Source organism: Musa acuminata, chromosome BXJ3-2 (genome assembly GCF_036884655.1).
Source record: "Musa acuminata AAA Group cultivar baxijiao chromosome BXJ3-2, Cavendish_Baxijiao_AAA, whole genome shotgun sequence".
Lineage (NCBI taxonomy): Eukaryota > Viridiplantae > Streptophyta > Magnoliopsida > Zingiberales > Musaceae > Musa > Musa acuminata.
The window spans coordinates 33,326,993-33,353,592 of record NC_088350.1 but is presented as its reverse complement, the minus strand read 5'-3'; the positions used below and the strand labels follow the sequence as shown (position 1 = coordinate 33,353,592).

At 35.8% G+C, this 26,600-nt stretch overlaps 4 protein-coding genes and 1 pseudogene across 4 annotated transcripts; 1 reads left to right on the top strand and 4 right to left on the bottom strand.

The window, feature by feature from the left end:
* Positions 1 to 414: 414 nt before the first annotated feature.
* Positions 415 to 4,379, bottom strand: LOC135631622 (BTB/POZ domain-containing protein POB1-like). Its single transcript, XM_065139361.1, has 5 exons — positions 4,223 to 4,379; positions 2,215 to 2,300; positions 2,049 to 2,112; positions 1,289 to 1,565; positions 415 to 1,213 (listed from the first exon to the last, which is right to left on the bottom strand). The coding sequence occupies exons 1-5, from the start codon at positions 4,377 to 4,379 to the stop codon at positions 415 to 417; spliced, it is 1,383 nt and encodes a 460-aa protein (XP_064995433.1).
* Positions 4,380 to 8,539: 4,160 nt separating this feature from the next.
* On the top strand, positions 8,540 to 12,611 carry LOC135630994 (CMP-sialic acid transporter 1-like). The gene is made up of 5 exons (XM_065138343.1): positions 8,540 to 8,599; positions 10,495 to 10,664; positions 10,804 to 10,990; positions 11,800 to 11,877; positions 12,002 to 12,611. The coding sequence occupies exons 1-5, from the start codon at positions 8,558 to 8,560 to the stop codon at positions 12,143 to 12,145; spliced, it is 621 nt and encodes a 206-aa protein (XP_064994415.1). The 5' UTR covers positions 8,540 to 8,557; the 3' UTR covers positions 12,146 to 12,611.
* A 4,728-nt stretch (positions 12,612 to 17,339) lies between these two features.
* LOC135631621 (BTB/POZ domain-containing protein POB1-like) lies at positions 17,340 to 18,193 on the bottom strand (annotated as a pseudogene).
* Positions 18,194 to 18,980: 787 nt separating this feature from the next.
* On the bottom strand, positions 18,981 to 20,019 carry LOC135631620 (BTB/POZ domain-containing protein POB1-like). The gene is made up of 3 exons (XM_065139359.1): positions 19,704 to 20,019; positions 19,327 to 19,412; positions 18,981 to 19,222 (listed from the first exon to the last, which is right to left on the bottom strand). Exons 1-3 carry the CDS (start codon positions 20,017 to 20,019, stop codon positions 19,055 to 19,057), a joined length of 570 nt encoding a protein of 189 aa, XP_064995431.1. The 3' UTR covers positions 18,981 to 19,054.
* A 3,367-nt stretch (positions 20,020 to 23,386) lies between these two features.
* Positions 23,387 to 24,935, bottom strand: LOC135631619 (BTB/POZ domain-containing protein At2g46260-like). Its single transcript, XM_065139358.1, has 4 exons — positions 24,596 to 24,935; positions 24,219 to 24,304; positions 24,048 to 24,114; positions 23,387 to 23,700 (listed from the first exon to the last, which is right to left on the bottom strand). The coding sequence occupies exons 1-4, from the start codon at positions 24,933 to 24,935 to the stop codon at positions 23,387 to 23,389; spliced, it is 807 nt and encodes a 268-aa protein (XP_064995430.1).
* Positions 24,936 to 26,600: the final 1,665 nt, after the last annotated feature.

The window sequence follows — 26,600 nt, the reverse complement described above, 5'->3', positions numbered from 1 at the left end:
ATCTCGTTGCCTGGTGAGACGGCAAGTCCTGTCTCGGACTACGTCGACCACCCGAAACGGACCTTCCCAGTTCGGGGCTAGCTTGCCTCGAGCACGTGTCGAGTCACTGATCTCGACCTTTTGCATGATTTTGATTGGCCGAGGACGCACCCTTCGATTGTAAAGCCTTGTGAGAGCCTTTTTTTTTTTTTTTTTAATGATGATCATACAATCATATTAGCAACAGAAACAGTAGCAACAGGCAACGGTGACAACAACAAATCTATCATAAATATGAGTTGTGTTTGTAAGAAGAAATAAGAAAATTATAAGTCAGAAATCTATATTATCTATTCCATGTCGAAGCACTTCATCATCAAATCTTGAGAGTTCTCCTTCTTTACAACAGTACTACTACAGGTAAGCCGGTGGAGCCTACCTGATGGTCAACGCAACTCTCATTTGGAGGGTGTCATCGATGAAGTACTTGCTCTTGTCGGCGATAAATGAGTTCCATTGTAAATCAAGCAGGCTCCGGGAGACTTCTGTGTTCCGACCCCTTAAAGTGGACCTTTCTTCGTACCTCTCGAGAAAATCTCTGGATGGCTTCATTCTTGGGCAACTCCGACAGGTTATTACCGGAAAGCTGGCCGAACCGTCGGGCTGCATCCTTAGGAGAAGGCGAAAGTGGCGGCCAGTGTTCGTATTCGAGTAGTAGCTTGCTGATAGGACGAATCTGTGTCCACCGAAGTGAAATGACTGGGAGTCGATCTGGCCTGCTGGGAACAGTTTGGTGGCACATTCCTCCCTCCTGAGATCCAGGTATACGATGCATTGCGGATGTGGCCTATCGAATTCCAGGATCTTGAGCGGACGATGTGTGTAGTCCCTCTCCGTAAACCGCTTGTGCGTTGACTCAGCAGCGAGGGCACGTTGCCGGTGGAGGGCATCTGCCTTGAACCAAAGAGCCTCGTTCACTAATTCGGAAACAAGTTCATGATCCAAGTCATCGAGGACTTCTCTGAGCTTCTCGAGACTCATATAAGGAAAACGGACATGGTGGAGTAGGTGAGGCCCCAAGATCTCACGCCGTTCTTCCGGTACCGGGTACCGAGCATGCGCCCACTTGAGCACGAAGTCATAGGCTGCATCTTCTGATGCCACTTGGAGACGATCACTAGACAGTAAAACCTCGATGGCAGCAAGAGGAAGGATCGTCGATTCATCTTGCAACCTGTAGTTCAGGAATCCGTAATTAGAAAACAAATAAATTTTCACTCATCTTTATCACTGGTAGATGTGGACTCACTTGGTTATGTCCCCGAACTGATCGCAAATGAACACCTTGGCTGCATCTGTTAGAGACTGGACTTCTGGTGTAATGGAAACACAAGATGGGAGATCCAGATATAGCAGTGCATATTCCATGTTCATAGGTAAGCTTCCAAGCAACTCAGCGCAACGGCGCACGCAAGAATCAACGGCAAATTTATCAGCAATAACCAGCACATCTAAGAGGGTGGGCGAGATAGTTGGCAAGTTTCCTCCGTACATGAAGCCTAAGAGCTCCATGAAAGCAGCTTCCTCTGTTTATAAAGTGCAAAAAAGAGAAGAGAGATAAAAGAGGGATGACATTGCTTATCGATTGACGCGTGCAAGTTGTGCTGATATCAACTTGGAATGTACAAGCGTATATGACAATCAAGAAGATTGACAAAAAAAAATATTCATAAAGATGAATCGATCACTAGAGAATAACAATGTGACAGACAGTGTAATATCAATCAACTTTGTTAATTTTGTCAAATCCTGGAGACTCGTATCGTATTAAAACAAGGATATACTTTTGGAGTATTAGGTGATCAATCGGTAAAAGCATATAAATATAAATATAAATATAAATATATATTATAAATTATATTTGCATGCATTTTTGCCTATTATAAATATACATAAAATTATATATATATATATATATTATAAATTATATTTGCATGCATTTTTTCCTATTATAAATATACATAAAATATTATATATATATATATAAATAAAATATACAAAAGCAATACCTGATTTGTTGATTCTCACAGTCGCATCCTGCTGATTGGATTCTTTCATGCCATTCGTGAAAAGCTAACAGAGAAAAATACGCCACAGGAAAATAAGATTTAGCATATGTGATCGAGAAATGAAAATGTATATTATCACAGTAAGGGATATGGTATTATCACTAACCTTGTCGAAGAAAGGGCTTCTTTTAGCAAGTATAGCAGAATTAACGTAGATAGAATTGACTCTGACGATAAGATCAGAATCATCTCCTGTATATATATTACCGAAAATAATCAATTCAAGAGCATGAATACAAATAAATGGAAGGTCCAACTCCGTCGAGAAAACAATTCAAAGTATCGGAGTGCTTTCTTTATTCTGTCTTTAAAGACAACAACTTAGTTCACATTTGGAAGATAAGAAAAAATTTCAGGTTAGTTCAAGTTAGTATTTGCCATGTTCGTCGATCATGGTGTCATGTAATATCTGGCATTGCTGTTTACAACAATCAACATCGCCATAGAAAAACATGGACTGTAAACTTGATTTTAAAATCAGACACATGACAATGACAAGTTCTATAACTTTCTGTCAAACGGAACAACAGATTGAACATTGGTTAAAATACACTTTTAATTACCTTTGCTATTATACCACCGTGGATTGGGACTATGTTAATATGAGAAAAGTTCACATGCCAGCCAAGTTTGATGCTTGGTTTCATTTACTCTCTATGGAAATGACACACTGATATGAGAAAGGGCCCTTCGTTTTACCAAATCTCATTGCCCAATAATCTATACTTTCCGGTAATTCACACTATAGGAAAAAGTAAAAAGACATGGAAGAAAGGGGGAGTGGCAGCGAACACACGGGAAGAAAAGGAGGAGGAGAGGTTTTCTTTTTTTAATGAAAGAGGTTGTCAAGAGCAAGAAATTCTAAAAAAAAAATTCATGCATGATTCTCAAAGGACCTATATCTTTAGATTGAAATGTGAATCCAGAAACCTAGAGAAAAGATCAGACTAAATGCCAGTATATTAAAGTCTAGTGTCAAATGAGAACTATCCAAATTAAAGAGTAGGTAGATTTACAGGAACAGAAAAAACCCAATTGATAGCAAATATAGCTATGATCAAGACGATAAAGAGATAAGATCAGAATAAATGAAACTAGATGTTGGTTTCATCCACCTCTAAAGTTCTTCATGGATGTAGGGACAGTAGAGGATTTTCTTGAACAATGTAGTGAGTTTCGAAGTTGAACTAATTTTTTTAAAAAAATTTGAACATTAAAGTCAGCCATTCCATCAAAACAACATCATATACACCTAAAAATTACATATAAGACTCATATTTTTACATGGGTAGCAAGTTTTCAAGTTTCTTGAACAAGATTCACATAAACATAGAAACAAAATATTCATTCACCTCTTTATTCATGACTAAACAAAGTGATGGATCCAAGTTTCACAATGAGGAGGAGACTATGTCTATTTTTGTGTATATCATGACAATTGAACTCATCCGGAGTGCTTGTGGTCTTAGCTTACTAACATTTTAGATTTCGTATAGCCTAATCATTAGAGCTAATTATTATGTGACTCATCTCCTAATTTGGCTAGCCCTCTTGATCAGATTTGCAAACCTCATCTTCAAGATAGCCAATAATTCCACATCTTTGTCAGTCTTCCTTCGATAGCCAAATGGCTTCCAGAGCCAACTACATAAGAAAGACAGGTAAGTTCTCCTGCCCTTTTTTCATTTTATTCTACTACTCGTTTATATATATGAGCAGGTTGTCAAAACCACACACATGATTACTCACAAAATAATCAAATTGATCAACTCTCATGAACGCATCTAAGAAAATCTTCATGGAGGGCAAATATCGTTAAGCAGGCAAATCTGAATATGATATTCATTTTTGCTACCAATTCGAATGAGATTACCACCTACAAAGCAAATTAAGTTTATTTCACTAGTAAAAGAAGTATATCCCCTGATGATGTGGTGGTTAACACAGGGCAACAATGTATCCACCAAGAGGCTCTTCGTATTACCAAATCTCATTGCCCAATAATCTATACATTCCGGCAATTCACATTATAGGAAAAAGTAAAAGACATGGAAGAAAGGGAGAGCGGCAGCGAACACACGGGAAGAAAAGGAGGAGGAGGAGGGGTTTCCAACCTTGGTCTGTGACGTCGTCGGTGTCACTCTGCCGCTTATGGTGGGTGTCCCGCTGGATGCCAACCTCGCCATCGGGAGGCTCCCCCACGACCTCGATCCGGAGCACGCGGTCGGAGAATTTGGGATGGTTGTAGGCGAACATGAAGTTCGATTCCATTGTTTTGGAGGGAAGACAGTTTTGGAGGGAGCGGCCACCAGTTTATATAAGTTTATATAGACAAAATATTTTCAGAAAAATATGTATAAAGAAACTTATGGGTAAATGAACTTATGGCCCGATTTATTTGATTTCTTAAAGATATGTGAGTGTTATTACTTGCACAAAAGTAATAGTCGATGCGATTTGGTTTTGGCAAGTAATTGATATACAATAAGGGATATGGTATTATCACTAATCATGAAGAAGAAATTGCTTCTTGCAGCAAGTATAGCAAAATTAACGTAGATGGAATTAACTCACTCTGAGAATAGGATCAAAATTATCACCTGAAAATTACTGAAAATAATCGATTCACAAACAAGAATGAATACAAATGGCATAACTTTGACAACTCCATCAAGAAATCAACAAAGCAAGTTACTGAAAATAAATTACTGAAAATAAATTTCCAATATTTTTTATTAAATATCACCTATAAATTACTGAAAATAAATTATTGTACTAAAATTGGAGCAAAGTTGCGTCTTGCGTTCTCAGTCATTTTTATCCGGACAACGATACGTGTGTATTAAAGCAAGGGTAGGAGACTTGATTTGATTTATAATGACTTAGTACTATTATAGTCAACTTGAATTTAAGTATTTCACGTTGTTAAGCTAAATTTAGTTAGATGATGTATTGAGAATTCTGAGTTAATCTTAGTTATTATCAAAATTGGTGATAATCCTCTTAAAAAAGAAGAAATCTGGTGATCCACTTTTAATTTTTTTTAATTTTTTTCGAAATTATTATTATTTTTAATAAAACATATTTTTATTAATAATAATTAAATATTTTCTAATAATTTATATTTTAATTAATAATAATTAAAATTTTCCAATATTTTTTTATTAAATATCACATTAATATGAACTCATGAAGAAATCTCGTGATATGTTTTAAAATGAACATTAATATGAACATTTTAAAAATGTTCATTTTAAAACATATTAATGTTCATTTTAAAAAATGAACATTTTAAAAATGCTCATTTTAAAACTTATTTTATTAATATGTTCATTTTTAAAATGAACATTAATATGAACATTTTAAAAAATGTTCATTTAAAAAAAATTAACATAAAATTATAAATGGAAAAACAGAGAATTATCAACAGAAATCTCGTGATACGTGTTTTTGATACTTGACCACTTTCGTCTTTTTAAGTCGATCAATTTTGAAACCGTGTCACCGATAGGACCTACCTCTTATGTTAACTCACGAAGAACTCTCCTTATCCTTAAATTCAAGTTGACTATAATAGCATCAAGTCATTATAAATCAAATCAAGTCTTCTACCTTTGCTTTAATACACACGTATTGTTGTCCGGATAAAAATGACTGAGGACGTAAGACGCAACTTTGCTCCAATTTTAGTACAATAATTTATACTTTCCAATCTTTGGCAAAAATGCATGCAAATAATTTAGATTATATAAAAAAGGAAGGATATGGAAGAAAAATGAAAGACTAAATTGGTATTGTCAATTTTAGGGAAAAAAAAAAGGAAACGACTCGGTGGGTTGAAAAAAAAAGCAATAACTTGCCTGGTAGATTTCTTGATGGAGTTGTCAAAGTAATGCCATTTGTATTATTGTTATTTACAGTAATTTATAGGTGATATTTATTGTAAAAAAAAAATGATTCCATGGTTCCACCGGGACCATGGCCACGACACAAAGGACTGCCATGACCTCTACAACTAGATAGAAGCATTAATCCGGAGAGGCCACCGTGGACGCTCGGTATACAAAGGAGAGTTGCCTAACGAGTCGTACCCGACTAGCGACAGCTCGCGTCCCTCATCTCCAAGAGGCTTTCTCATCACAAGGAAGAATCCCGACCATCCGAGGGGGGAGAGGACGCATCTTCCACGAACAACGCTTATATTGGCAAACCTTGCCCTCGCCCAACCAACGCCCGAGACGCTTGAAGGGCGCAGCCAATTCATCGACTCAATAATTCCGCCAGAGGTTCATGACGTCGACGGGTGGGCCTAGCCGTGTTGACTCATCAGTCACGACACCTCTGATCCCTATCAGTTTGGCACTAGAAGGAGGGCCCATGTCGCAGGAACAGCTGCCAGGAACTCGCCTCGGGAGGGAGCCCCCAACCGACCTCCCTTCTGCCGAGCCAGAAGGACAAGTCCTCTCCGCCCCTACGGACGGAAGGATATCAGCTTCAACGCCTGATCGCTATTGGCATCTGTTTAATGACCCGGGACTATGTTAGGACTCTAGCTATGAGAGTCCTAATTGAGAGGGATATTCATGCAAAACCTACCTAAGCCGATCCCTATTAAAGAGATGAAGAGGCCGGCTAGGGTTAGAAGGTTGTTTCTTTTTAAAAATTTTAAAAATTATTATTTTAAAACAAACATTTTTTAAAATGATCATTTTAAAAAATATGTTCATTTTTTAAAATAAACATTAATATGTTTAAAAATGAATAATTTTTTAAAATGAACATTTTTTTAATATATTTCGACATAATTTCTTTTACATGAACCTATTTTATTAATAAGAAAAATGAACATTTTTCTTATTAATATGTTCATTTTAAAATGAACATTTTAATAAATATGTTCATTTGTCAAAAAGAACATTAATATGTATTAAAATGAAAATTTTTTAAATGAACATTAATATGTTCATTTTTAAAATTAATATTTTTCAATATTTTTCGAAATTATTTTTTTAATGATCATATTATATTAATACGAAAAATGAACATTTTTCTTATTAATTTGCTAATTTTAAAATGAACATTTTTAAAACGAACATTTTAAAAAATAAGTTCATTTTTTAAAATGAATATTAATATGTTTTAAAATGAACATTTATAAAATGTACATTTTTTCAAATGAACATTATTATGTTCATTTTTAAAATGAAGAATTTTTAAATATTTTTCGACATTATTTTTTTTAAATGAACATATTTTGTTAATAAGAAAAATGAACATTTTTCTAATTAATATGTTCATTTTAAAATGAAAATTTTTAAAATGAACATTTTTAAAACGAACATTTTCTAAGATGAACATTTTAATAAATATGTTCATTTTTAAAAAATGAACATTAATATGTTTTAAAATGAACATTATTATGTTCATTTTTAACATATTTTACGAAATTATTATTTTTTAAATGAACATATTTTATTAATAAGCAAAATGAACAATTTTCTTATTAATATGTTCATTTAAAAATGAACATTTTTAAAATGAACATTTTATAAAATGAACATTTTTAAAATAAACATTAATATGTTCATTTTTAAAATGATTTTTTTTAAATGAACATATTTTAGTAATAAGGAAAATGAACATTTTTCTTATTAATATGTTCATTTTAAAATGAACATTTTTGAAATTGAACATTTTAAAAAATATCTACAATTTATAAAATGAACAATAATATGTTTAAAAATGATCATTTTTTAAAATGAACATTATTTAAAATTAACATTTTTAAAATGAACATTTTTTTAAATGAGCATGTTTAATTTTAGGTTTTTTCAAAATTATGTTCGTATTCAAAATTAATTTTAACGAAAATCATGTTCACATTTAATCTACTTCCGGGCATTTGAAAAAAAGAGCACTGTCACTGCCACGCAAGCTAAAGCTCTTTTTTCTAATTGGTCTTTCTTTCAAAAGCTGCCACTCCAAATATCGACGTACTGTGGCATGAACGTTGAGTTTAGTTGAAACAATTCATGAAAAGAATGAATATTCTGACTACAAATATAGCATTAAAATTCAGAATACACTCATGCTAGAACTGCAAGGCAAATTAATCTAGTTCCGTAACACAAATTGGGTCAGCTTGAAGAATTTGTTTGAAGTATGGTAATAATGGTGCAGTTATTGTCGCATGACACTTGAAATCATGACACTTGTTCCTGGCGTTAGTTGGAATTGGAAATAAATCACACTGGATCTTTCGGATGTCTTCTTAAATGTGTATATTGTTGAATATTCTTTGTACATGAAAGAAAAATTTCCATTGTTCCTATGGTGTCATTTCAATCTTTTTCTCTGTTATTAAACTTATGGTTTGTGATTGCAGTGGAATCCTTTCCTTTTGATGTTTTAGGTTGTTTCTGAGGAGGAAGTTGTCAACCTGACAGTGGATGGTGGTTGTTCTATTAACTGTTGGGACAACTACAAGCCAGGTGCTCTGTTATTTAGGAGATCTATAATTCCTCAAGTTTGAATCTAAGCTGTTCTAGAGTTGGCCCTAACAGTTCCATTTGGTACTCGTGGTTTCTTTTCCATTAACATACTGCACTAATTATTTGAGTTTTGAAGTATGTCTTTTTTCATTTAATTTTACTGGAATCTATGGGGTAAAGCAATATTGGTACACCAATGTTTGGTCCATTCTAATAAGATATAAGCGCTCCTGTTCCAGTTTATTTCATTGGAAGGTTGAACACTGAAGCCCATGTCGTTAGAGCTCCAACTGCTTGAAACTGCTTTCTCTCGAGCCCTATTTTATCTCCTCTTCTCTATCTGGGATCCCTTACTTCGATCATGTCCTGCTGGCTAGTCTTATTTATTGATGGTGATGTTGTATCCAGAGTATCAGAATCAATTCTAATTTTGGTCCTTCAGAAGAGCTTTTATTTTTTCTTTATGGTTTATATGACATATCGTACTGTTGGAAGCTGTGGATAGTTTCAACAGAATCGGCTGTTTCAGTTCCAACCATTTCCAATTCAATTTTAGTTGTTTCACAACTGAGATTCATAAGTTGTCATGAAATTGTATAAAATTGTTGAATTGTGCCTCGGCATGCCTCTAATTTGTTATACCAAATTGGATGAACCCTTGATTTATTTTCACGAAATAGGAGCTGCATGACCGATCTCAACAAGCAAAACTTGGAAGGGGTTTAATACTGTGACTGGCTGATTCCAAACTACTTCCATGTTGGGACAGGATTGGTTAGAGCACAAAATCTTGCTGGTAACATTTTCTGAGTAGAGACTTAGAATTAGGGGCTTTTGTAAGTTGTAACAACAATGTGTTTCAAACGTCTTTTGGCATCAGACATACCATCAGGAAAATTTACAGATGGTCAAACATTTAGTACCCATCAAATGCTGACTATTTTTCTTGATGTTGATATGTTATGATTAGGGTATTTCTCCATAAATGGAATTTTTTGGTTGAAACAATCTCAAGTATCAATATTAGAGGGGCAAACAAGCGAATGTGGGTACTTTGGGTGATAAATATACAAAATTTTATACTAATTGTTAGATGCAAATAAATCTAAAGTCTATGAATCATTGGTATACACAAGGTTATTAATGTTGAATAGTTTATATTAATCCATGCTTTTGTTCTATGTGCAAATTTTTGGATATACTTTTTCTGAAAAATAAGATGTGGAGATTATTGGTGTTCCCTTCCTTTTGTTGTGTTGTAAGAAATAAAATTTAAATTAGTTCTTGTCCTCATGTGACAACAAGTCGTAATGTTCCTCATGTGACAACAAGTCATAATGTTCTTACTATTTGGAGTCAGCTACATGCATCTTTTCCCACCATTGAGCTTTATACAAGGCTTTTTATTTATATTGGTGCCTAAGATCTATAGATTAGTGCATACAAATCCTTTTAAGAGTGCCATCACAGTGGTTAATTCGCTCCAAATATTCTTATTGTTGAGCTCCATCTTCATATAAGTTTCTTGAGGAAGTGGACACTAGTATTGCAGGAAGATGTGTAGTGGGATTAGGGTTTGAGGCTTTAGTCGGGTAAGAATTTGGTGTGGACCTTTATCCAAGCATGAGAAGGACATCTGATCATTTTCCTCTTTAATTATGTCCACTGGTGACTGAGAGACAATGTGATGATTAGAATGACTAATATGGGAAAAAGGAAGATGTCAATGACTAATATGCAAAGGTCATTTTGTTTATCCTCGCTGAATACTGTTTTTCATGAAGCCATTTGAATATTTTGGATCCACTCATTCCTATTTATATCAAACTTCAACTAATGATGATCATACCAATCATATTAACCACCTATATAATTTTTTCAAATATGATGCACAGGTGAAAGGTTGTGGAGAGGCATCTTGTGACTCACTATTTTCAGCACCTATACAAGGTTACATGTTTGGACTCTTGTCTGCCTGTCTTTCTGCACTAGCTGGTGTTTATACAGAATACTTGATGAAGAAGAACAACGACACCCTGTACTGGCAGAATGTGCAACTATATACGTATATACCTTTATCTGTTGTTTCGTGTGTGTGTGTGTACATTTGTTAACTTGTCTTTCTCAGCAAATAGAAGCAAGAGATTCATAAAATATTGAGTTGTTAGATACTATCAGTTACCATCGCTACACTTTACTGTCAGGTTTGGTGCAATCTTTAACATGGCACGGCTTATGATGGATGATTTTAGAGTTGGATTTGAGAATGGACCATGGTGGCAACGTCTTCTTAATGGATACACTGTTACAACATGGCTGGTTGTATTAAACCTAGGATCTTCTGGGTTGTTAGTTTCATGGCTAATGAAATATGCAGACAATATTGTGAAGGTAAGTCCTGTATACTTTCTTCTACGACTGTGTATGTGGAAGTGATTTTCCGTACTGCATGTACAATGCTCAAACCAATGACACGCTTAAAGTAGCCATAAAATGGTAGAATATATTGCCTATAAAATTTGCTGAGACATGGCATGTTATTCTGGATTGTTATATCTGAGCCAGTGTTCTATTTTTATTTTTATTTTCTTTTTTACTTGTAGGGATAAAATTGGTTTTCATTATTGTTGCTGTTCATTTTCACTGTATTGTATTTATCATATCATAATAGGACATGGACTTGCTCTTTAGGAAGTAATTTAAATGGAACATGTTTCTTTGAGAAGGAAGGTGAGCCTTGGTTGCCATGGCAAAGTAGCCTTTTTATGATTTGGTGTCAAGTTCAAGTCATGAAAGCATTTCTTGTAAGGGGTAGACTGTATGGGCCAGTCTTTTATGTTAATGTCTTTGTTAGAGCTTGTTAGTCAACTTTAGAAGGTTATTTCTACAGTGCAAACCAAGCCCAAATTAAAAACATCAACTGCATGACAAAGTTGCATTTAAAATTTGACTTACTTTATATGTATGTATGTTTATGCTTTTTGTATTAAAGTTACTTAGAAATGAGAATATTAGAGTCCTTTGAACTTTACTGTCAACAGTTACCATCTTCGTAAATTTGTTCTCTCTCATGGAATCTGAAAAATCCAAAGAAACACAATGTTTATAAACATTAATTAACACGGTGGATATTCTTTTGCCGGCAATATGTTTCTTTTGACAATAATTTCAACTTATCGTGTTTTTCCTCATCCTTTCAGGTGTATTCAACTTCGATGGCAATGTTACTAACGATGGTCGTATCTATATTTCTTTTCAGTTTCAAGCCTACTGTGCAGGTAAGTTGTATACCCTCAAGATCAAATCAACAGCCAAAGTATCAATTTACTGTCCTACATTTTCTATAGGACAAGTGACAAACTATGCCTGATCGGTTTACTACGGTCGACATCTTTTCTGCAGCTTTTCTTGGGCATTATAATCTGCATGATTTCGCTGCACATGTACTTTGCTCCTGCTCACAAGCTCGTAGATTTACCAGCGACAACAAAGGCGGCGTCAGACACACTCAAGGAAATAGCTGTCGAGCCAACGGGGGAGTCATGATTCTGTTGCTATGTAAGCTCAACGGAACAGGATCTGTTAACCAAATACTATTCATATCGTAGATGGAATTGTTTAGAGATGAAAGAAACAGAAGATGTGAATTGAATGCGTGGTGCTTGCAATTCCAGATTTTATGAAGAAGACGAGTCTATCGGACAAGCAAAGTCCGAATAGATTTGCTAGTGCTCTGCAACATAATGCACTAGCAAAGTCTCCAGAAACATAGAGCATAGCCAATGAATAGATTTGTGCCATGTGGTGTCACAGTTAATGTAGAGAGAGAGAGAGAGAGAGACTAGTCCTCAATCAGTTTGTCTCATTGATTTTGCATTAAGTATCTCAAGTGTTTATCACCATAGAGTAAACCATTTTCTTCTTTTTTAAGTCGAGCAATTTTGGACCCATGTCACCAAGTATATTCAAATGAATTAAAAATATGGCGACAATGATGATATGTTCGAGACAATATTTATGGATATTTGCCATGCGAATGAGGTAAATTCGGAGACTGTGACCTAAGTCATGTAGTTGTTCATCAATGCCAACCCCTGCCGGTGCGCTGCTGACGGACAGACTGACTGACTGACTGACAACATGTCAATTCCAAAGACCATTAATTAATCTCTCCTTTGCCACTCCCCACCACCTCTATAAGACGCCTCCTCCTTGTTCGAGCTGCTCAATAGACTCGAAGCCAAGGAGAGAGGCGGAAGGAGGAGCAGCATGGGCTCCATTTCTCAACCTGTATCCAATCTCTCCCTCGCCGCCAGCGCGCAGGCGAAGCAGCAACAACGAGATCTGCACTGCTTCCGGATGCCACTGCACTACCCGCGCTACACCCGAGCCGACTACGAGTCGATGCCGGAGTGGAAGCTCGACTGCCTCCTCCGGGAGTACGGCCTCCCCGTGACCGGCGACGTCGACCACAAGAGGAGCTTCGCCATGGGCGCCTTCCTCTGGCCCGCCCACTAAAGCCCCATACACTTCCTCGCTATATGTCTATGGAGAATGACCTGCTACTACTACTACTACTACTGCTGCTGCTACCTTGTCATAAAGCCAAACAGTTCTCTGTGATGGTTAGATGAGCTTTGCTTCACTTCCTCTGATAGTTGAAATAATCAATCAATCATAAGTGGCGAAGACAGAATTCGAGTTCAAAATCTTACGATAAATCATTAAAGTTTTCACCAACAGTTGGCATCTTCGATTACATATGATTTCACGTGCCGATATTTTTGCTTAATGGTTGACCTACTGCTGCTGTTGCTGCTACCTTTGACATAAAGCCTAACAGTTCTTTGTGATGATTGTGTCTACAGCCTTACTTCACTTTCTCTCTCTTGCTTGACAATTTAAATGAACGAATCAGATTACATATGGTTTCATGTGTTGAGGTCGTTTGAGTTTTTGTGTTCCCAAGATCACACTCATTTGATAGAATTTCCAGTTCTTTAGCTTGTTCTCTTCCATTCAATCCAAGTCTAGTTGAGTTCGATTTGACATCAGTCGTATCTTGATATGCTTAGTATCCAAAACGATGACAGATCAAGGTTAGTGGAGGAGGCATTTGCATCAAACTAGCTTCGATCGAGTTGCAGCATTTTTCTCTTTCCCTCCTCGAATTTAAAATATCATGCTCGATCGGATTAACTAAGACGTTCACTAACTTGAGCATCGAAAGAAACTGTTATCAAGAGTACAAAATCTACCTAATCTTTTATGTAAGTTTTTGACATTGAGTCATACAAGGAATAGACCGAGTCGACCTAAATCGACCTTATCAAGTGTTGTTTTCGACAGTAACCCTCTTCTACCAAACCAATATTTGTTTCCTTAGGTAGATTGTGATGCATAGCCGTCTTGACTTTGAGTTGTTGTTAATGGCACCTCACGCCTAACCCCTTCTTTAATTGCCAAGAAGACGTAGTGGGACTTGCAACTTCTTATTCCACTAATTTGGTTCAAACCGTCAAAGGAACTCTTAGAAAATGATATCATAAGGGAAAAAGCTTCTTCAATCTTCTTTTCCTCTTTGGCCATATTTCCTTTTCATGTCGATTGAGACACAAATGCAAAATAGCCTCTTGCAACAGCTTGTCTAAGACTACTATGGTGCAAGAAAGTTTCAAGCGATTGAAGTAATGGAACTCTGCAACTTCTCACTCCACTAATCTAGTCAAATGATCATGGAACCATTAAAGCATGATATCATACGAGCAAAAGCTTCTTCACCATCTTTTCCTCCTTGGCTATACAATTTGCCAAGAATAATTTTGGTGTAAGAAAGTTGCAAGTGATTGAAGCAACAAGAGAGATGAAAATAAAGGTAAAAAGACTATGGTTTCAAGTTTCAGTGTGCTTCATGCAGTGCTACTATTCAGTGTTTCTGTGAAATTATAGAGAGACTGTGAGGAGTGTGTCCTTAGAAATCAAATGTGATATGGGGTGTGTCCTTAGATTGTGAGGAGAGTGTCCTTAGAAATCAAATGTGATATTGAGAGACTGTGAGGAGTGTCCTTAGACTGTGAGGAGTGTGTCGTTAGAAATCAAAACTCATTGAACTATCATTGGGATAACTGATAAAACCACATCATAAAACAATGGCTCTATATCGTAATATATCTCTAGCTCCATCTAATTCACTCCAATATTATCGTCACGATACGATTCAATAGAATATTAATATATTAGATTTGAGTTATTTGCATTAAATAGTTAAATTTAAGTTACGATAGTAGAATCATCTAGCCTCCTCTATCAATTTAAATCGTTACTCGAGGACGACCAAACTAGGGTATAACAAAAACATGAACCGAAAAATGATCAACGAAATAAATAAGTTCGACTACCTCAACATGGTTCACCATATAGATGAGACATAATTCAATTTATATTTTCTTTCAACGTGGTTCAACTCATCAGTAGCGTCACCATCCTCTCAAGAGTGTGGCCATGAATCTCCTTATAGCATTTCCTAGATAACACGCAACGAATGCACAAGTGTATTCGATGCATTAAAAGCAGCTTCGTGTTGTTGGACAACAACGACGACTGGTTTTTTGCTTCTTGTTTCATCATGACACGATCACTAGTTTTGGTGGGGTGACAAAAGTAATGGCTTTGACTACGAGTTCTTCAATGAATGCACTCGACTTTGTTGCATGATTACTTGGTTCATCTTCTACTCATAGAATTCTAAGATTAAGAAGCAGTGTCGATGTCTGTAGAGCAATCTACCATAGACTCTTTTTTCTATTAAGATCTAATAAGTCATTGTGCAAACACTTATAAGATAGCTTAGGAGGAAATGATTCCTTCCAACAACAAAAATAAAAAACATATTTCTCTATTCTAGTTTTTGTAGCAATCCAATTGGTTGCTTGATTATTATATTCACGAAAGTAATATATTACGGTAAATGAATTTAACCATGTTAAAAGTATTTTGACATCGACAATGGTATGTCATTGAAAGCTGTTTACTTACGCTTTTGAGAGATGCTTTCAAGGTCATTGAAAGCTGTTTACTTACGCTTACAAGTTAGAGGGACTCGGCTTGATGCCTTGGGAAGGTGGGCAACATGGAAATGGAGGTTGTGGTGGAGCAAGACACCGGAAGGATGGGCATTTATTGCATGAATCAATCATAGGTCTTTGATCAAGATGATGCACTTTCAATAGTTCCCCCATTTAATGCCACATCTTTCCCAGTTCTTGTGCTCATCTTGGTTGAAGGAGACAAGTAACTCGTGGCCAGGATGGTGCCTTGGAGGAGGTTTATGTTCCTTCCAGGAAAGGTCATTTCATGGATGCAAGGAGAAATGTGGTAGAGGAGTGAACAAGGCATTTGTTGTGATGATTGAGACTGATGAGATAAGTAGCTTATTAACATAATATAATTGAATCATCATCTCAGGCGTAAAATAGTAAAATTTAAATTAGTGATAATCGATTGATGTAAACCTATACACTATATTAATTCTTTACTTCATGTGAGACTTTTGGGATGTTTTTAGGTTCTTTGCCAAGATTTTATGTTGTGATATGCTTAGTAGATAAATTCTGATGTCATATGATTGGATAACCAATTTGCTAATCTAATAATCATGGATCCAATTAATATTTACACTTTGTGTTGAGAAATATTTGGCCATGTAGATTTGTGAATATATTATATCATAGCATTCTATACTGCATTAATTTTGTTATTTTTGGGGGATTCTGCTAGAAATTTTTGTTTCTATGACATATTCATCTTGAATATTGAAACTCCATGAGGTGCCTATTCAGTGAATTTTGCCTCAATCTTCCTGAAACACAGATTCTTATGATGTTTGTGTTTGTGATTGTTCTTTCTGTCTCCCTCATCTCTCTACTCTACTGTTAGGCCTATTCTGGTGCTTTGATACAATACAAATCCATGTCAAGGGTTTTTAGTGCTTTCAAGATCAAAATGGGACTTAAGGATGTAAGATGAATAGAAAAAAACACAAAATAAGCAGAGTTTGAACTACTCAATCTAAATTATCATTATTTTTCTTCATTAAAACAAACAAAGCAAAGCAAAAATGAGCTCAGAAAAGAAAGATCAAGTCTGCAAAATATGTAAAAAAGAGAGAGGTTGGCATCATTTTCCTCCACAATGGACAAGACCACATCTTAACAAAGAAAAATTGGAGGTCTTACATGTTCCTATAAATTAGTCTATATGTAGTGATTTGTAAGCAGAAATCTGTAATGGTCTCACATGTATCATCTTAGTCATGTTCTTTGTTCACTTGATCTAGCTTATTACAAACCCATGAGATGGCCCAAAATTAAGATTGGACATTACAATGTGAACCAAGTCTGGCCTACCCCAAGAATTGGATCCATTGCTGTTCAAAAATTGACATATAGATAACTGGGACTAATCCAATCTTGAATTCTTCAAGCTTCCTTCACTGACAAGAAAAAGGAAAAAGGAAAAAGAAAAAGAAAAAGGGGGAGGGATGAACTAAATATGATGATTGGTTAATTAGTGACACAGAGGGTATCATAGTGGTGAAACTAAATAGATTATTTGTAGAATAAAAAAGATTAAAAATGAATATCATGAATATTAATTTTTATCTAATATATGACAGTAAGGGAACATATAACTCTCGATCAAAGTATTAGTTTTTGTATAAGAAATAGAGATTTTGCAGCCATTATGGGTGCAACCAGCAAGTAAAAGACCTGCCACTCGAGAGTAGCTGTTTGTGCCACTGCAGCGAAGGTGGCTGAGGCTGCCTGATGGTTAACTCGACTCTCAGGTGGAGGGTGTCATCAATGAAGAAGATGATGTCGTCGGAGATAAATGAAGTTCATGGCAAGCCAAGCAGGTTCCTGCAGCCCTTTGTCGTCCCAGGTGTCCCAAGTGAAACTATCTCTGTACCTACTCTAAAAATCTCCTGATGGCCCGATTCTTGCGGCAAAACTCATAGTTTATCGTAGAGCCATCCGAAGAACTGTTCTTACTCATCCCTATGGAAAGGCCAAAAGAGTGAAACGATCCCTGCTGATCCCAGTAGCAGTGAGCTGAGAGGAAGAATCCCTGTCCACTCAATTGAAATCTCTGGGAGTAGATCCGGCCTGATGGGAATATTTTGGCACACTCCTCCCTCCTGAGATCAAAAAAGACGATGATGCATTGTGTGTGGATGAGGCCTATCGAATCTCACAACCCTGAGTCGACAGTATCCGTAAACCGCTTGTGTTTTTGACTCGGCGCATAAGAGTGTCTCGGTCACTAACTTGGAAGCGAGCTCGTGATTGAGGTCATTGCAGGTGAGGACTTGTTAGTTTCTGGAGGCTCATATAAGGAAAACGGATGCGGTGGATTAGGTGAGAGGAAGACTCGTATTATAGTAGAGTTCGATAGGAGATATATTCTCGGTGTGACGAATTTTTCTAATTATTTATTCTAGACTCTTTGCCCTCGTCTATAAATAGATATGATCTCTAGAGACTAGCATACGGTACTTAACAAAAACGTGAAATGACGCAATACGTATCGCGACATTGAGAGATTATAGTTCCTCTCTCGTTCTCTTTGTCCCTAAACTATCAATAATCGTTGTCCGATGAAAAGATAAAAAGAGAGGAGACAGAGCATCTAATTCTCCTTGTAGATCGACATTCCTGTGACTTTTGGATTCGAGAACGATATTCGTGCATATCAGATAAAGATATTTTCAGATAACATCAAAAGATAAACATCGTATATACGACCTATGTTATTTCATTTCAATCCTGACATAAAATGTAAATTTTACAAATTTTATGCTTACATTCCCAAAATCCACGATTCCGAAAATAAATCAATATTCACTAAGTTTCACACTTCCAAATGTTGGACTATGGAAAGGTATACCTTGCGGCATCTATCAAAGGCTGGACTGCTGGGGCCATGGAAACACGAGAAGGGAGATTCAGATATTGTAGTGTAGACTCTGTGGTCATAGGTAATTCCATAAGCCGCTGAACACAATACCACACGCAAGAATCGACCTCAAACTTGTGGGCAACGATCAGCACATCTACGAGGAGGGTGGGTGAGGTAGCTGACAACTCTCTTCTGTATATAAAACTTAAGAGCTCCATGAGAGCAGCTTCCTCTGTTTAAAGTGAAAAAACAAAAAGGAGAAAGAAGGATGACGTTGCTCGTTTTCTAGGTATGCAATGTAGAGATAAATAAACTTGGAATGGAGAAGCACATAGAATAGTCAAGAAGAATGACAAAAACCGTGTCCATAAAGATGAATTCATCACTCAAGAACAAGTATAGGACGGTCGATGTAGTATACTCATATCGCATAAATAGAAGGATATTTACCTTTGGAGTAGAACGTGAATTTTTCCTTCATAAAATGTCAAGGAACTACTAGAAGTGCTTAGTGATCAATCGACAAACGAAGGAGTAAGCTGTGAGTGCATATGCACTTGCACAAAGCAATACTCGGTGTGATTTGTTTTGACAAGTACCTGATGTGTTGATTCTCAGAGTTACATGCCGCTGCTGATGAGATTCTTTCATGCCAGTCGTGAAAAGCTAACAGAGAAAAATATGCCACAGGGAAATAAGATTTAGCATCTGTGATCAAGAAAGGAAAATGTATGTCGGTACACAGTAAGAGATATGGTATTATCACTTACCTTGTAGAAGAAAGGGCTTCTTGCAGCAAGTATAGCAGAATTAACGTAGATGGAATTGACTTTGAGGACAAGATCAGAATCATCACCTGTAGATTACTGAAAATGATCAATTCATAAACATGAATGAATACAAATGGCATAACTTTGACAACTCCATCAAGAAATCAACAAAGCAAACTATTGTTTTGATCGCATGGAATGCTTTCCTTTTTTCCTAAAATTGACATCGCTACCGGGAGAGCGATAACCTATCCACCGGAAGGCCCTTCTCATTGTCTAATAATCTATAATTTCTGATCAGGGGCAAAAATATATGCAGATAATTCACATTATAGCAAAAGGAAAGACATGGAAGAAAAAGGAAGAGGGTTTTCGACCTTTCTCTGTGATGTCATCATCACTTTGCCGCTTCTGATGGGTGTTCCGCTCGATGCTAACCTCACCCTCGGGAGGCTTCCCCACGACCTCGATGCGGAGCACGCGATCGGAGAAGTTGGGACAGTTGAAGGCGAATTCGAAGTTGCGGTTTATGCTCGTTATGAACACCTCCCCCTTGGCCGTGAATCCATAATCCAAGACATCAATGTTGAGTATCGATTCCATCGTCCCCCCAAGTTCCAACATATCATCGTCGTAACTCCATTCCATCGTCCCCCCAAGTTCCAACATATCATCGTCGTGACTCCATTCCATCGTCCGCCCAAGTTTCAACACTAATCTTACTTTTTCTGTGGGATCAATTAGCTTAATAGAAACTAGAGGCAAAATCGAGAGAGCACAGAGGGAGCAGAGTTGCGTTGTCGCCATTTTATGCAAACGACCGCACGTGTGTATTAAGGCAACCACCGTATGTATAAAGACAACGATTTGTATAAACGAGCAAGAAAATTATGAGAATGAAATGTCTAAAATTACAAAAAATATATTTCCTTCTAAAATTCCAATCCATATATATTTTCATATAAGCCCATGCCAAAGAGAGATTATTAAAAGTTTGTCAAGATATTTATGATAGTAGAAGAATAATCATGAAAATTGATGGTTGTGACATTAGGAATTTTAATTGGCATTCATTAACATGTTATAATTTTTCCAAGAGTAATAGTTGTTTTTCTCTAAAAAAATTGTTTTTTTTCTAGAATATATATATATATATATATATATATATATATATATATATATATATATATATATATATATATATATATGAACTTATAGCCCGATTTTTTTAATGTAAAAATTATAAAAATGTTCTCCCAAAATAAATGATTTTATTCAATATATATATTAGTTTATTTTTATTTATTTAAATAAATGAGAATCAATCATAATTGGCAGATGTGAGTTTTTGGGAATATTTGGAATTTTAATATTTGAACAGATACATATTCAATTAAAATTTATAAATGCTAAAATGTTATTTCAAACTTTATAAGGATATATAAATACAGAAATAATTTAATATATATTCGATGGTTTATACTATTGTATTATTAATCAGATTCCTATAATATTAAAGGGTAGAATAGTTGCTTACTTGCTCATATTCCTATAATATACTATTATATTATTAATCAGATTTCTATAATATTTAAGCACATTTCGACGACGACGCATGAGGTCAAATCAATTTAAATTTCAAGAGAACCTTAATATTAATAATCCATTGATGATCTCACTTTTTGACTTAGTCTTATTATGCATTGTAGGCCACGAAGTCAAGTGATCGGTGATAGAGGCTCATTATAAAAAGGACTTCTTAGGTACGTTCCCCCATGCATAATCTTTTATATTAAAAAAATAGTTGAATCATCCAAATCACTTATTGACTTAAGAATTGAAGAGGTATTATTGGGAGAGCCCCGAGTAGTTTTCAGGAGCTAACACGATTGGAATATGACATATCTAATATCAATAGTGTTGTCATCCTTTATGTCGTGGCAAGAGAACCGATATGACTATTTGGCAGATAACCTATTATTCAGCCCATAATGTGCTTTAATAACCCATAGCTTACTTTAGCTTTAACTATATTTTTTTTTAACCTAAACCTTAATTTATAGATGTGGGGGTTAAGAAAAAGAAAAGAGAACAGTGGTGGCGGCCAACTTGGGTTGAAAAACTATAGAAATGTGGTTCAGAAAAAGAGAAGGAAAGGATAAAAAAAAAAAAAAAAGAACAAGATAAGGATAATGCACATGTTGTTTTCAATCATCCAAAACAATATTATCATCTTAAGTTAAATTAGATTTACAATGGACTTTTGTTACGAGTACTTAGGGAGATTTTGGATATTGTGCAAAGTGACATAATCATTATATCTCATTTATTCTCTTGATTATTGTTTGGGTTTTTGACACAAAAAAAAAAAAACTCTGAGATTTATATATTTATTATTTTTATAATACATTCGACTGTCTCCTTCGAGAGTACGGTCTCCCCGTGACCAACAACGTTAACCACAAGAGCAGCTTCGCCATGGGCGCCTTCCTCAGGCCCGCCCACTAAAGCCCCCATACACTTCTGTCACTGTATCTCAATGGAGAAGCACCTGCTACTGCTGCTGCTGCTACCTTGTCATAAAGCCAAACAGTTCTCTGTGGTGGTTAGATGAGCTTTACTTCACTTCCTCTATCCTTTTTTGTGGTTGAAATCAATCAATCAATCGGTCAATCAGATTACGTATGGTTTCACGTGTTAAATGTTATTGCTTAACGGTTGACATCATCTCACTATATCGCTATAGAGAAATGACCTACCGCTGCTGGTGCTATCTTGTCATGAAGCTTAACAGTTCTCTGTGATGGTTAGATGAGCTTTGCTTCACTTCCTCTATCATGCATATGTGTAAGTGGCGAAGACAGATTTCAAGTCCAAGACATTTTGATAAATCATCAAAAAATTTATGGGCATCTTCGATTACATATCGTTTCACGTGTTGGTATTTTGGCTTAATGGTTGACCTACTGTTGCTGTTGCTGCTACCTTTGACATAAAGCCTAACAGTTCTTTGTGATGGAAGCTTTACTTCACTTCCTCTCGCTTGCTTGACAAATGAAATGAATCAATCAGGTTTCATATGGTTGGTTTCATGAGTTGAGGTCGTTTGAGTTTTTGTGTTCTCAAGATCATAAAAAAAATTGAACATAAAATTATAAATAGAAAAAGAGAGGATTATCAACAGAAATCTCCTTCGTTGATACGTTTTTGGATACTTAACCATTTTCGTCTTTTTTTAAGTCGAGCAATTTTGGACCCATGTCACCAAGTATATTTATGGATATTTGCATGCGAATGAGTCATCCAAAGAATAGTATCAAGTCGGCTCCAATCATACATCTTTGACGAACGATTTAAATCGACCTCACCAAGTGTCGTTTTCAACAATAATCCATTAGTGCTGCCAAACCATGATTTGCTTGTGTAGCCGTCTTGACTTTGAGTTGTTGTTAATGACACCTCATGTCTAACCCCTTTAATTGCCAGGAAGACGTAGTGGGACTCGCAACTCCTTATTCCACTAATCTTGTTCAAATTATCAAAAGGAACTAGCTTGCCCCGAGCACATGTCGAGTCACCGATCTCGACCTTTTGCATGATTTTGATTGGCCGAGGATGCACCCTTCGATTGTAAAGCCTTGTGAGGGGTTTTTTTTTTTTTTTTTTTTTATGATGATCATACAATCATCTTAGCAACAGAAACAGTAGCAACAGGCAACAGTGACAATAACAAATCTATCATAAATAGACATGACTAGATACTCATTGCGACATTGAGAGATTACAATACCTCTCTCATTCTCCGTATCCCTAAATCATCAATAATCGTGATCAAGTGAAAAGATAAGAAGAGAAAAAAAAAAAATGAGTGTCTAGTTCTCCTTGTAAATCAACATCTCTATGATTTTTGGATCCAAAGATGATGCCTGTGTAAATCAAATATAGATCTCGCCAAACGGTATCAAAAGATAAACATCGTAGATATGATCTATGTTATTTGATTTTAATCATAACATTAAAAGTTTTCTGAAACATATATAGCATATTACAAATTTTATGCTTATATTTCTAAATCACTACTATCCATATTAGTGTTGTCCCTATTCCGATTGGAAAGGTACAACTTGGCATCGTCTGCCAAATACTGGACTGCTGGGGTCATACTGGAAACACGAGAAGGGAGATTCAGATATTGTAGTGCAGACTTTGTGGTCATAGGTAATTCCATAAGCCGCTGAACACAATACCACACGCAAGAAGCGACCTCAAACTTGTCAGCTGCGATCAACACATCTACGAGGAGGGCGGGTGAGGTAGATGACAACTTTTTATAGTACATAAAACTTACGAGCTCCATGAGAGCGGCTTCTTCCTCTGTTCAAAGTGAAAAACCAAAAAGGATGACGTTGCTCGTTTTCCAGGTATGCAATGTAGAGATAAATAAACTTGGAATGGAGAAGTGTATAAAATAGTCAAGAAGAATGACAAAAAACATATCCATAAAGATGAATTCATGACGGTCGATGTAGCATCAATCCCGGACTCGTATCGTATAAATAGAGGGATATTTACCTTTGGAGTAGAATGTGAATTTTTCCTTCATAAAATGTTAAGGAACTACTAGAAGTGCTAACTGATCAATCGACAAACGAAGGAGTAAGATGTGAGTGCATATGCACTTGCACAAAGCAATACTCGGTGTGATTTGTTTTGACAAGTACCTGATGTGTTGATTCTCAAAGTTACATGCCGCTGCTGATGAGATTCTTTCATGCCAGTCGTGAAAAGCTAACAGAGAAAAATATGCCACAGGGAAATAAGAATTAGCATCTGTGATCAAGAAAGGAAAATGTATGTCGGTACACAGTAAGGGATATGGTATTATCACTTACCTTGAAGAAGAAAGGGCTTCTTACAGCAAGTATAGCAGAATTAACGTAGATGGAATTGACTCTGAGGACAAGATCAGAATCATCACCTGTAGATTACTGAAAATGATCAATTCATAAACATGAATGAATACAAATGGCATAACTTTGACAACTCCATCAAGAAATCAACAAAGCAAACTATTGTTTTGATCGCATGGAATGCTTTCCTTTTTTCCTAAAATTGACATCGCTACCGGGAGAGCGATAACCTATCCACCGGAAGGCCCTTCTCATTGTCTAATAATCTATAATTTCTGATCAGGGGCAAAAATATATGCAGATAATTCACATTATAGCAAAAGGAAAGACATGGAAGAAAAAGGAAGAGGGTTTTCGACCTTTCTCTGTGATGTCATCATCACTTTGCCGCTTCTGATGGGTGTTCCGCTCGATGCTAACCTCACCCTCGGGAGGCTTCCCCACGACCTCGATGCGGAGCACGCGATCGGAGAAGTTGGGACAGTTGAAGGCGAATTTGAAGTTGCGGTTTATGCTCGTTATGACCTCCTCCCCCTCGGCCGTGACTCGATAATTCAACATTACATCGTCGGGACTCCATTCCACCGTCCACCCAACTTTCAACATTAATTTTACTTTTTCTGTGGGATCAATTAGCTTAATAGAAACTAGAGGCAAAATCGAGAGAGCACAGAGGGAGCAGAGTTGCGTTGTCGCCATTTTATGCAAACGACCGCACGTGTGTATTAAGGCAACCACCGTATGTATAAAGACAACGATTTGTATAAACGAGCAAGAAAATTATGAGAATGAAATGTCTAAAATTACAAAAAATATATTTCCTACTAAAATTCCAATCCATATATATTTTCATATAAGCCCATGCCAAAGAGAGATTATTAAAAGTTTGTCAAGATATTTATGGTAGTGGAAGAATAATCATGAAAATTGATGGTTGTGACATTAGGAATTTTAATTGGCATTCATTAACATGTTATAATTTTTCCAAGAGTAATAGTTGTTTTTCTCTAAAAAATTGTTTTTTCTTCTAGAATATATATATATATATATATGAACTTATAGCCCGATTTTTTTAATGTAAAAATTATAAAAATGTTCTCCCAAAATAAATGATTTTATTCAATATATATATTAGTTTATTTTTATTTATTTAAATAAATGAGTATCAATCATAATTGGCAGGTACTGATGTGAGTTTTTGGGAATATATGGAATTTTAATATTTGAACAGATACATATTCAATTAAAATATATATATGCTAACATGTTATTTCAAACTTTATAAGGATATATAAATACAGAAATAATTTAATATATATTTGATGGTTTATACTATTGTATTATTAATCAGATTCGTATAATATTTAAGGGTAGAATAGTTGCTTGCTTGCCCATATTCCTATAATATACTATTATATTATTAATCAGATTTCTATAATATTTAAGCACATTTCGACGACGCATGAGGCCAAATCAATTTATAGTGCATATCGAATCGGCCTATAGTGCATTTCAATAATGCACAAAGCCGAATTGGCTCATAACTTATTTTGACGATGAACGAGGTTGAACAGCCCATAAGCATAATAACAGGGGAAGCGACTTTTCAATACATACAAATTTCAAAGAGAACCTTAATATTAATAACCCATTTATGAACACTTTTTGACTTAGTCTTATTATGCATTGTAGGCTGTGAAGTCAGGTGGTCAGTGATAGAGGCATAATGATATAGCTCACACCTTAGCGTCGAGTGGATGTCACTTCAATGCTAGGTGTCGAACACCTTAGTGTCAATTAATTGACACATTAACATCAGGTGACTCACACCTCGATGATGTCACGTGGTCTATATCTTATAATCATATGATCAACAGTATATGACAAAACAGTCATGATATTAACGCACCCCGAATTCGATCACCACAACCAAAGAAGTTTGGGGAAAGAGAACCATGACCATTATGACTAGCAGGAGGCTCACTATAAAAGGGGCTTCTTAGGTATATTCCCATTACATAATCTTTTATTTTATGTTAAAAAAATGGTTGAATCATCCAAATCACTTATTGACTTAAGAATTGAAAAGACAGGAGTGCGCCAACGTAGTTTTCATAAGCTATCACAACTGGAATCTGACTTATCTAATATCGATAGTATTGTCGTCCTTTATGTGATGACAAGAGAATCGAGATGGCTATTTGGTAGATAACCCATTATTCAGTCTATAATAGACTTTAATAGCCCACAGCTTACTTTAGCGTTAATCTTATTCTTTTTTAACCTAAATTCTAACTTATAAGAGTAGGGGCTAAGAAAAAGAAAAGAGGGTAATGGTGATTATCAACTTGGGTTGAAAAACCA